We start from the raw sequence: 12,583 nt of genomic DNA, 5'->3' as shown, positions 1-12,583 counted from the left end.
GAGGCTGCGTTTTAAAAACTGTCTTTATCTCTTTATTTACGTCACACGAATGGAAAAAACGTCACCAGGACAAGGAAAGGAAGGAAGGGGAAGCTGCAAGGAGTTAGGAAAGGAGAACCAGGGTGCAGAGAAAACTTTCTTTAAAGACAAACTTTATTTATCAAAGAAGAAACACTATGTTTTCTGACAGTTAGTCACGTGTCTTGTCCACAACAGACATGACACGTCCAGTGAAAATAAGTTTTCAGCTCATAGAAGGAAATAAAAGATTTACAATGGTGTAAAAAACTTATAGAAGTGAAATCATATTAGTGTGTCCATTCCTCAGTCGGGTATTTGAAATTAGTTTTATATTTGTACTTAGTTCTGATCATTTTTATAATTGTATTAAGTTGTTATAAAGATGTTTTTAACTATAGGTTCCACCAGCCTGTTGTTCACTGGCCAGACGTGACAGAGAAACCGACTCAGGAGCTCAGACGATCACTTGAGGATCCACATCAGCTCATTATCGTGTCATGAGAATAACAAACAAAAATATTTCTATTAATTGTATATCTTTGTAGATTTGCTCAGGTGCAGATACGACTTTTCACCCTTTCATTGTGTAAAGGATGCTCTGATGTTTCCTATGCTAAAGGAAACAAGTGAGGAAGCAATGGAAGACCTGCACTTACTCCTGAGATATGGGGAGGTGCAGGTGTAATTAGTTTGATCCTAAATGTTGATTTCATATTTCATGCATCTCATCAGCGTCAGTTCTTTGAATGTTGAAGTTCCTCTTTACGTCCTCTTCTCTGCAGCGGTGAGATTCCCTCATGTCTCCAGCTGCCGCTCGCTCCACACCAGCAGCCGACTGGGAAACAAGCAGGACTTCTACGAGGTGTTGGGTGTTTCCCGCTCGGCCACACAGAAGGACATCAAAAAGTCTTATTACCAGGTCAGAGGGGCACGTTTAACATCTACACAGTCAACTAGTTTCCTCTCGTTTATCACTTTAGAGATGGGATGTGACTGAAAAAGAGGTTTGGTTGAGATGTGATAAAGCAACAGGATCGAGAGGGAGACTTTTAAAGAAGCTGTTGAATCCCTGCTCTTGTCTGTTCTCTCTCTTCTCTCTGCATTTTCATTCATGTTAACTCCTCTCTCACCAGTTGGCAAAGAAGTACCACCCGGACACCAACCCAGACGACCCGGGGGCCAAGGAGAAGTTCGCCAAACTGGCTGAAGCCTATGAGGTAAAAAAAACAACTTCAACAATATCCTCCCCACTTATAAGACGAGAAGAAGATAGAAGATGAGCAGCAGCGTCAGGTTGTTCAGAGCCGCTCCTCTTGTGTGCAGGTGCTGAGCGACGAGGTGAAGAGGAAGCAGTATGACACATACGGAGCGGCGGGATTCGACCCCAGTCGAGCCGGGGCCGGCCAGCAGCAGTACTACAGATCCGCGGGGACGAACATCGATCCTGAGGAGCTCTTCAGGACGATCTTTGGAGAGTTCACTGGAGGACAGGGCTTCGGAGACATTAACAACATGTTCGAACAAAGGCCAGAGGTGAGAACCCGTTAGCTTCTACAGGGTTTTAAGATTTAACCTCAATGTAGAGTTGGGTTGTTTGTTATTTAAACTTTTTAATGTCAATTTTACAGTAGATAAACATAATATTAAAATATCAGTTCACGTGTCTCCGTCTTTCTCATAGTTTGTGATGGAGCTGACGTTTGCAGAGGCGGCAAAGGGAGCGAATAAAGAGCTGAGTTTGAACATCGATGACTCCTGCACACGGTGCGATGGAAAGGGAAGTGAGCCGGGCACCAAGGTGTCCCAGTGTCACTACTGCAACGGCACTGGTGTGGTGAGTTCCAGATCTGTGTGTGTGTGTGTGTGTGTGTGTGAGGTCGTCTGCAGGACCCTGTAACTTCATTCAGTCAGTGCTTCTCTCAGCATTTCCGTACCTCACTGTGTGTGTGTGTGTGTGTCGCCCCCTGCAGGAGTCCATCAACACCGGTCCCTTCCTGATGCGCAGCACCTGCCGACGCTGCGGTGGGAAGGGATCCATCATCACCACGCCCTGCGCTCTGTGCCGGGGGTCGGGTCAGACCAAGAAGAGGCAGACGGTCACCGTCCCTGTTCCTGCTGGTAGGTTCTCATCCTGGAGGGATATGAAAAACTGTGAATCTGTGCGTCTTGCTTTAAAAGATCCAGACATGACTTTGCTGTTGAATTATGAAAAAAATGATTCATCTGATAATTGTCTCACAGGTGTGGATAACGGTCAGACAGTGCGCATGCCAGTGGGTAAAACAGAAATCCTCATTACATTTAGGGTAAGTTGTTCCAGTTATTAGTCCGTCATGTCTATATGTTAAATTAAATCAATTTAGAGCATTCAGGAGACACTGGATTTGATGTGTTACAAGTACAAAACATGTGTGTGCAGGTCCAGAGGAGTCCAGTGTTCAGGCGCAGTGGATTCGACATCCACTCAGACGTGCCCATTTCTATAGCTCAAGCCGTCCTGGGGGGCACGGCCAACGCACAGGGCCTCTACCAAACCATCAGTATGATGGTGAGTAAACAGCCGAGTGTGTGGATGATGACACACAGCTTCAATCCTCCGGGTTCCCCTCAGAATGATAAAACTTTAGCTTTTTGATTCGATGAGTCGGTTGTGTAAGAATGGATCTCAGAGCACAGTGGGGCATTGTGTCCGAAAGGGCCTTGGTGGTGTTTCCAGTTTCCTGCTGAATGAAGACCACGTGCACGTCCTCCCAAATCTCTGATGTGCGTTCATCGTGCGTGTTTTCAGATTCCTAGCAGCTGTCAGGCCGATCAGGTGATCCGGCTGCAGGGGAAAGGGATTCGCAGGATGAACAGCTACAGCTACGGAGATCACTACGTTCACATCAAGATACGAGTCCCCAAGTAAGATCCACTCACAAAGAGATGCATTAAATCCAAGTGGAGCTACTTAGTAAGCTTTGTGGGTTTTAGATTGATATGACACTGTTATAAACGTGTGTCTACATACTCGGCTTGTATTTGTGTATCTGAACTCTGTTGTTGTTTCGCTGCAGGAAGCTGACGAAGCGACAGCGCTCTCTGCTGCTGAGTTACGCTGAGGAGGAGACGGAGGTGCAGGGAACCGTCAACGGGGTCGACCCCTCAGCAGGTCAGGGTCAACTCCACCTTCTTACATCTCCAGCCTAGTGTGTGGATGGACACACAGACAGAACCAGTCGGAGTCTCTGAGCTCTCAGGTCCTGTGATGCTGCTAGTTGTAGCGTTAGCAGTTGAGCTGATCCTGTGCGTGTGTCTGTGTCCAGGAGGGGGCAGCGGCGCTCCAGGATCTGGGGCGAAGGGGACCAGTTCAGAGGAGGGACAGCAAGAGCAGCAGCAGAAGAAGAAGAAGAAGGAGGAGGAGGAGGGATTCTTCTCTAAACTAAAGAAAATGTTTAGCTGAAACTCAGGCTGCAGGTGGGAGCTTTAAACACTTCACTCCTTCATCAATAGACATGTTGACCCGTCTCTAACATGAACAGCCTTTAGTCTTTAGTGAGTTTAAGCAGAAACTGTGACGAGGAATGGATCTAGTGTCACTGCAGAGAAGATGTGAAGTTAAAGACGACAGGGTTTGAGTGGGAGGGAGTCTTATACGAGGACTAGAAATATCATTTAAGTCCGAGAGGAAACACAAAGTTTTTGATGATTCAGCTTTGAAATATAATTTAAAACTATTATATTAATGAAAACTCACTTTCCAACCGCTTAGTGTTCAACTTTTTAAAATATCTTCAATAAAATATTTCAAAAATCCTTTTCCCTTTACTTCAAGTAGTAGTGACCACAGGAAACTTGGTCCATATATAAAGATGGGTGATATGACAGCTCCCCCAAAGGTTGCCCCCTGGTGGTTGGTTGCCAGATAGGTTTGGCAAATATATGAAAACATATATTTTTGCTTAATTTCTAAATAGTGGGATGAGGTGTCGTCCATCTCTTCATACTCTCCATGGTTTTACATTATAGAAATTCAGGATATAACTATTTCTAGCTAGCTTAAACTTTAAAGTTACTAAAGTTTGCTTCAGTTTTGTATAATTTTAAAACGTGTTCTACTTCCTTCACAGATAAAAAGAAGACAACATAGAGAAGGAAGAACATTAATCCACTGACTGCTCCTGCACACCCGCCTCCTCCTGTGGGGATGAGGGATGATGCAAGGAGGAGGAGGAGGAGGAAGAGGAGGAGGAAGAGAGAGAGAGAGGCTCGGGAAGTTTAGTGTTGACGCAGTTGCTCATTGTTGAATCTGTGCTCGACAAACAGGCCACGTAGATGTCACGTCCACCCACACCCCCCTCCCACTGGTCCGTCACCACACCCCCCAGGGGCTGCGCTGACGAAGACGAGGAACCCGAGGGTGTCGTGGCTGAACTCTGTTCTTCTAACTCGACTGAAACTACCTTGGCCCTCGAGTCATGAGGCGTCAGTCCATCACTCTCTGTTCAATAAAACAATGGAAGATGGCGACAGGACAGAAACACAAGTTTCCACTGACGTCACTAACTCATCGGAAGGCTGTGAGGAAGTAAACTGCACCAGGACTGTTTTGTTATTCAATCTCTGTTTATTGGAAACACAGTGTTGTAGAAACCTGATATATCTATTGTTGTTTGGAAAAGTACCTGAAAAGGTCTGCTTAATTTATTTCTCATTATATTATATCTGAATTGATTTCCTAGTTGAACCTCGACAGGGAATCAGCTCAGCGTCAAGTTCGATTCTACCAGTTCAGAGACTAACGCTGCCAAATCAATCAATGAATATTAACGTGGGTTTATTTATTGGATTTCTCAATAAATGAAGTTTTTCCAGTTAAGATTTTCACGGTTCTGTCAGAAGAATGTCTCTGAAAATCAACAAACTCTTATTTCTTCCAGAGTTCAATAAATATTTAATAATTTGCTGGAACTTTCTCATAATCTGGGTAAATTAAACCTCGGCCAAATCCCCTTTTAAAAACCAGATTTAACTAAGATATTTTATCAGGAATAAATATTAGTCTCCTCAGTATTCATATTTATTTGTTCATCTAGATCCTTGACGCTTACAAGTAGATGAAAATTTAAAAAATGACTCCTGGATCTGCATTGAACTTTAATGTCATCTTTCTCGAGTCTTGTCTTTAATCCTCCACAGTAAGTCATGGACATGTGAGTAGTTGAGTGTAAAACTTGATAAATAACAAACAGCCTCCTCGGTGAATCACATCCTTTCTTAAAGAAATAACAGGACATGGAATCGTGTGTTACACATTTCCACTTCATGAGGTCCTTGAACAAACACGTTGCAGTTCTGTTCACTCTGAGCACATATTACTTTATAAGGAATGAAAACATAGAAAGTGGGAACCCTGATTGTGAATATTTGTTTGTGTGAGATCCAGACTTTGTGGATTTCATTATGTTGTGTTGCATCTGTGTGTGGCCGCAAGAAATAAACTCAGAATAAACGCTCAAGTGGTTTATTTAAACTGTGGACGTTGACCTGCAGGGCTGCAGCTCACCAACAGAGGGCAGTGTTGCCCTGATGGACTGCAGCTCTGACTCACCCGCTCCCGCTATGTGATGTCACCGGCCAGTTAATCCCAGTGGGAGCGAACAGAAGCTCGTGTCAGGGTCATCGGGAACATCTCAGACCAGGGGCTTTCCAGCTGTGCTCAGGCTCCAAAGTGGTCAGTCTTCACAAACAGGACTTGTGGTGCGTCCCGATGGAGACTTTTGATTTAATATGAAGTCATACTGGCAGCCAGAACAGACCAGTGGCTGTGTTTCCCAGTTTGCCACAGTATATTATGTGTTCCTTTTAGCGTGCGAGTTGGAAAATGCTTAAAGCTGCAGTTCTAGATCAAAATGAAAGAAAGCTGTAGAAACATGCAAATAGAGAATACGTGCAAATTAAGAAAACAACTTCATCGGTTAGCAAAAAGTCACAAATACAGAAACTTGTTGCAAATACAAAAAAAACGACAATGGAAATGTTTCCCGGGGACACAAACAAAGTGCTGCACCCGCTGTAGTTCACTGCTTTGTGAATATTTTTAAAGCAACGCTATGCAACTTTTACAGAGCAACAGCGCCCTCTGCAGCTTCACGTGGGGACTTGTTCCATGTCTGTGGTTGAACTGGTTGAACTGAACGGTGGCTTGCTGAACCATAAGAGCTGCGGCTCTAACAAATCCAACAAACTCTAGAATTATTCTTATTCCAGAAGTTTCCTGGTGAATATCAGATAAGCCGTGAGATGAAGACGTGAGGAGAACAAGAAAACTCCTCATAGAAAGAACCGGGAACTCTCTTGCGTGTTAATGTTTCTAAATATAAAAAGTTTTTCCGTGAGAGAGAAAACTCTAAAGTATTCACAAGCTGTCAAAACCCTCTCACATATTGGACATGTACTTGTGTTATGCCAGCGACAGTATTGTACTGAAAGAAAGATGAAAGACAAGTCGTAGAATCTTAACAAATACAAAACTTTCAACTAAATTTGTTAAACATTTGGGTCTTGAACTCATTTGCCCGCCGGCTGGTTCAGGTTACGAGGGACAGATTGCAACATCTTCAGGGAAAGCTTCGCTCCGAGCTGAGGCCACAGCCACCGGGACAATGGGCTGTAAAACGCTTTTTTATTTTCTCCACATCTACAGAACATGTGACGGGTGAAATATTGCTCCAGATGATAATAAAACTTGACACACAAGCAGTTTAGGATCATGTTGTTCAAAATGAAGCCGGTGTCATGGAGGCTTGTTGGTCGGGGTTTGAGACGTTGGTCTTGTTGAAGATCAAAGAATTTAAGTTGTCGTTATAACCAGATGGTCCGACCTAACTACACAACTAGAGCTGCAGCGACTCCATGTTGTTGTGTGGTACAAGTTGGCGTTTGTCTATATACGTACACAATATTAAACTCAGTTTGGAATGTGTGTTGGTTATTAAGATTATCAGTTTTACCAGGATTACACAAAAAGGGATACACGTGTTTTAACCAAACTTGGTGGAGGGATGAAACCAAGTGTTTTTATACTTTATTTAACAAATTTGTATAACAAATAATTGATTTAAGGTATCAGACGATTTGATTTTCCTTATTCTCTAGAATTATTTAAAGTGGTTTCATTAGCGCTGCCTATAAGAATATATTTGTATTACTGTGGGTCTGTTTGTGGGTTATTCTTTTGATGGGATAACTTTAAATTGGACGTATCTAGGTAATGAAATGAGCCTTGGTGGAGGAATGTCCTTTCTGACCTCCTTTCTGGTTCCTTTTATATTTCCACTATAAGAACTACACAATCATGTATAGATTATTCGGTCCTGGTGAAGGAATGTGCTCCAGTTCATTCTGTGACTTCATTCACGGGCGTTTCATTCACTCTTGTAATGATCTTGACACAAGTGACTTTCTGTCTCTTCCCTCTTTAATTAAACGAATGCATGTTCCTCTGAGGGCACAAATAATCTTTGACCTCCTTTCCGGCTGAAAGTCGTTTCCACATCAAAAACAACTTCCTGAAAAGTTCACTTGTTTGTTCGATAGACGGCTTTGGACCCAAAAGCTCAGGATTCAAACCCACAGCTTTGCGTTGTGTTGAATTGTGAGTGGGAACAGACAAACAACAAAGTGCTTCACAACATGATGAAGTGACAGCTTCTGTTGCAGAGAGTCAGACTTTATCAAAAGTCAATAAAAGCCTTTCTACATCTCCTCCGGCCCGACCAGCGTAAAGACTTCATCTGACCTTGTGTGGCCATAAAGACAGAAACACATCTCGACCCTCGGTTATACAAACGCACAACAGGTCCCAGCTGTCAATCGTGTGTGACTGACAGCTGGTTGCTGGGAGTAACTGGGAAAAGCTTGAAGGCATCATGTGGAGCCATAATGGAGTTTTCCACTTTAACATCTCAGAACAAACGTCTTCTCACTGCAGCACAAAGAGACTCCACTGGTTCTCTTCTGTTACCACCACAGGCGGGTGGATCATTGTATTTGCAGGGAGACGGTGATTGAAGGCTCGTTGTGATGTGTGACAGGAAGCTGCGTTGTAGAGCGTGTGGTCGTTTCCCAGCTGGTGACGAGTGTGTGTGAGGTTTAGGAAGCCTCGGTGGAAGCAGCCCGTCCTGAGCCGGGTTTACCAGGATTAGTCCTCAGTGCTGCCCATCTGTTCACTGGGAAGGAGGGTTTGTTTTATGTGGACAGCTCTAAGCCTGGGATTTGTCTGCGTTGTTCCCAGTGGGAACGCTGGGTCTTGAGGACACTTGAGGCTGGAAACGGGCCCCTAGGCTCCTGGTCCCGGGGGGGGGGGGGGGGGGGGGGGGGGGACACCTGGATGGTGAATAATCCTTCTAATTTGTGAAATCAATGGGGTTTAATCTCTCAGGTTTGACGCTGTGATATCTTAAATTATCAATATGATGTCTTCAAGCTGCACATTTCATGAGCTGAGTCAGGGTCTTGATTTCTTCAGGGGCCAAAGGAGTTGTCATCAGTTCTTTCCTTTTCTTATCACGATTTGATAGAATGTGCACATTAAGATGCAGAGTCTGAAAGAGAGGGACAAGATTTTGGAGAAACTTTTGACAATAATAAAAGAAACGAGTCCTGGCCTGGACATTCCACCAAAATATTGTCTGTTGACCCTCGTGGCCAAGTCGTCATCCCTCCATCCCATCGTTGGTAATTGCAGAGTTTTTATTTGACAACTTTTGTGTTCCAATACGTGGATCCCAGAATTTGAACTTAAACTTCTTCAGGCCCTTTTGACTCTGTCAGAGGAGACTGACCAAAGCTTGTTTCCTGACAGGAGACTATTAATTCAACTTAATTAATAAAGACTGAAAACATGGGGACACATCTGCCTGTTGCAGCTACCAGCATCTTCACAACTCACCAATTAACACTTGATGTGTTGTTTATTTCATCTATATATAAAATGTATTGTGAAAAAAACAGATTTAAGGGCCAGCTAAGTTTTTCTCTCATGTCAGTGGCTGGTTGTGAAACTGTTTTCAAGATAAAGCATAAGAAATGCAGAGCTCAGCTTTAATTCAGACCATCGAAGGTCCATATCATTATATAAAATACATAAATGCCAGAATATAGAAATACAACCATCACACTTTAAGAGTTCACAGGGATTCAAACTCAGACTTCTGTTGGTGTCGTCTCAGTTGACCTTGTTTTATCATCACGTTCTTTGAATCTGTGAAACGTCCTCAGCAGAGAATAAGAGGTGGAGACATCACAGCCACAAACATGTGACGTCTCCATCTCGGACGCTTCAGTGAATCTCCTGAACGCATCATCACCTCCCACCTGCAGCTTGTGCAGCTTTGCACGAGTCAGTTGCTGCACAGATGTGCTGCGTTAACTTTATATACATGTTCCTGCAGCTATTATTAACTCTGCTGCTAAAGCGATTCTCCGTTTGCCTCCTCAAGAGAACACTGCAGAACAACCTGGGACTGGAACACATCACTGTAATGCTTAAGGGCACTTCAGCAGGAGGGAGGCTTCAACCTGGTTCTACTCATCTGGTTCTACGCTGCCATAGAACGTTGTGTTTAAAGGTTTGACCTCCACCTCCTCATTGGTTGTTATTGTGTAGATGCAGAAGTGTCGACTCCCAAACTGCATGAAGAGCTGATTCCACCCGTCAGCTGAGAACCTTCAGAGCACAGAGAAGAGGCAGGACTCTGGAATCCACTTCACTTCAGTCCAGGATTCATTCTCTAATCACAGCTTCCAAACTCACTTTCATTTCAGACCAACGCATACTGGTATCCAGGGACTGGGAGGCACAATCACATGGGACAGATCTGCACCGAGCAGCCTGCCAGCTCAGACATATTTCATTACTGATCCAACCATCATCTACTCCAAGTGTGTGTGTGTGTGTGTGTGTGTGAGTGTGTGTGTGTGTGTGTGTGTGTGTGTGTGTGTGTGTGTGTGTGTGTGTTTGTGTGTGTGTGTGTGTGTGTGTGTGTGTGAGTGAGGGGCTAAAGGGCAGGATCGGCTCTTGTCTGTTTCCCATTTCCCCTCAATCAGAGGAACCTCTCGTCCAATTTACCCCCCCCCCCCCTTCCTTCCCCCGCCCTCCTCTGCTAATTGGGGTTCCAGATCACTGCCACATGCATGTAGCGGTGTGTGGGTGTGGTGTGCAAGTGTGTGGGTGAGAGTGCACGTATGTGTATTTATGTCCATCTTGGGGGGGGGGGGGGGGGGGGTCAAGGAGATGTTCCCTGACTCGCCAACTATTAAAAGCCTGACCCCAGGTTTAGGCTCAGATTTCCAGATTGACCAAATGTCTTCCACATGCTCATCCATATCGATCCAGAGCCGGTCGGCTGAGGCTCTGGCTCGACTCCATGTCTCTCACCCCGCTGCAGATACACAATGACAGACAACACACACAAATCCATGACTTCAAGCCTGCTGATGTTCTGCAGACGTGTCCCTCAGATCCGTGAAGCTGACAGAGGAGTTCTGTTCACTTTGAGCCCAGCTACCAGTTTGCCGTCCTGGTGAATCACACATCCAGAGGTTTTGGGTTGATTCATATTCCTGCTGTGAAATGAGGAAATCAGGGCGAGGTCCTGGTTCTCGTGGTCGGAGGATTCTTATATGAGACCAGCAGGCGGCTGCTGGGAGACCGAAGACTAACTGTGCTTTAATGATTTGTTACTGGACTAAAGGAGCTCTATGTGTATATAATAAGTACATGTCCATTACATAAAGACCTTTTATACATATAATTTATCCTAAATGTAAAAGTGACGGAGGAGATTCTAACTCTGTAGCTGCAAATTACTAGTTCTGCACTTTACATCATTTAGAATTTATTTTTCCGACTACATGCTCGTTGTAGAAAAGTGTAATTCAGTTTATCTACTCTCTGATTTCAAAGGGATCTCCATTTGACATCATTACAATATTCATAATTTGTCTTTAACAACAGGTCAATGTTCCTGTGATGGATTACTACACAAAATACACAAGTTATACAAGAGTCTTCAGATTTATTTTTTCACACTCGACAGGTTTATTACACACATGTTACGTCCATGATTGTTTTCTTTTAACATGGTCAACCTCACAGCTCCTGAGAGGAACTGACCAGACGGCTCTGCTCACACACTCATCATGCAGTTAAATGTCCCCTGCTGGCGCCCCCCCCCCCCCCCCCCCGTCTCCTCTGGTGGGTTCTTTGGTCTCATGGCAAACAAGCCTCTCACTATAAATCACACAGTGAACGTAGAGCGGTCGACGTGGAGTGTTGGTACTAACTGCTGCCACTCATGGTAGATCTCACTGCTGGGAAGGAGAGGGTTGTGGTATTTAGGAGGTGTGTGTGTTTGTGTGTGTGTGTGTTTATTCCATGTTACAGAGAATAGTCTGATCATGACTCACTGCCACAATTTCATACCCACAACCTGAAATGGTTTGATTCCCAATGTCACCATTTACCTCTTTGACCGTTGTAACTTTGCAGCAGCTTGGGCTCTTGTTTAAACTGAAACTCGGGGAATGTGTGGTTCAGAAGTGTGTAACTGTTTTGTGTTGAGGTCACAGAATGCTGTGAAAACTTGTTATAATGTGATTAAGATGTAAACACATAACGAGACTGAGGTGAGAATCCTCCTCATGTCTTCATCATTGATTATTCTTTATTCTCAGGGCCGGACCTGTACATTTTTGGGGCCCTAGGCAGGATAAGATTAGGGGCCCGGCCTCAGCATGACGGTGAAATATTCAACCAGCTATTGTACACAATTTCAACCCGTATTCATTTGTAGTCTAGTGTAAAGCTTTATCTCAATTATAATCAAACACAAGGTCAATTTGCTTTAGCATCAGTAAACTATCCATGATTGTAGGGGCCCCTGGGGGAAGAGCTGCTTACTTGCCTGATGGCACTGGCTCTGCTTGTTCAGAGAATCACATTATTCAGGTTAATAATGAGAAAATGCTGTTTACATGGCAGTTCCTCTTGACTATACAGTGTTGGTGTTCATGGAATAATCAGTTTTAAAGTTCACTCTCGAGGCCCCGTTGGTGATAAGCAGTCGAAGAATCCCATTGCTCCTAATATAATCGGTGAATCTCCCCCTCTGTCAGGAAGCCTGGATGAGAATTCAAATTAATCTCCATTTCTCCTTTCTATCATGAAAAATTGATCTTTTTTCTAGAGTCTCTGCAATCGGACGTTTTCCGAAGCAGCTGCCGACTCGTGTCCGGCTGCAGAGGACGGGTGTGTTTGATTTATCGTCCCAGCGTCGAGCCAGAACTGGTGTGTTGGCTCAGGAACGCGACCCGGCCCAGTCTGATGGTTCCCATGCTGCAGGTGTGGTCCTGCTCCACATGCATCTTTTTTTTTTCAGACACATATTTTTAACCTCTTATTTAACCAGGGAGGTTGATTAAGAGCAAATCAGCCACAATGATGGACTGGTTTCAGAAGAAAAATTGTCTGGAACCAGCGGAAGGGGGGGGGGGGGGGGGGGGGAGAGAGCAGCTGACA

General features: G+C 44.3%; 1 protein-coding gene across 2 annotated transcripts in view; it reads left to right on the top strand.

Moving 5' to 3' along the window:
* Window positions 1–5,519, top strand: part of LOC133954323 (dnaJ homolog subfamily A member 3, mitochondrial-like) — a 5,930-nt gene extending 411 nt beyond the window's left edge. The window contains exons 2-12 of one of the 2 annotated variants that reach the window (XM_062388690.1): window positions 804–940; window positions 1,155–1,238; window positions 1,345–1,554; window positions 1,703–1,855; window positions 1,992–2,139; window positions 2,263–2,327; window positions 2,441–2,569; window positions 2,810–2,925; window positions 3,078–3,172; window positions 3,327–3,477; window positions 4,131–5,519. In XM_062388690.1, the coding sequence (XP_062244674.1) occupies window positions 804–940; window positions 1,155–1,238; window positions 1,345–1,554; window positions 1,703–1,855; window positions 1,992–2,139; window positions 2,263–2,327; window positions 2,441–2,569; window positions 2,810–2,925; window positions 3,078–3,172; window positions 3,327–3,463 (1,274 nt within the window). In that variant the 3' untranslated portion in view covers window positions 3,464–3,477; window positions 4,131–5,519. The remainder of the gene's footprint in view (window positions 1–803; window positions 941–1,154; window positions 1,239–1,344; window positions 1,555–1,702; window positions 1,856–1,991; window positions 2,140–2,262; window positions 2,328–2,440; window positions 2,570–2,809; window positions 2,926–3,077; window positions 3,173–3,326; window positions 3,478–4,130) is intronic. The other variant, XM_062388691.1, reaches the window with a different exon arrangement.
* The last annotated feature ends 7,064 nt before the right edge of the window (window positions 5,520–12,583 follow it).

This window comes from Platichthys flesus, chromosome 5 (assembly GCF_949316205.1).
Source record: "Platichthys flesus chromosome 5, fPlaFle2.1, whole genome shotgun sequence".
NCBI lineage: Eukaryota > Metazoa > Chordata > Actinopteri > Pleuronectiformes > Pleuronectidae > Platichthys > Platichthys flesus.
Note: the sequence above shows the minus strand (reverse complement) of the source record. Positions and strands in the feature narration are given on the sequence as shown.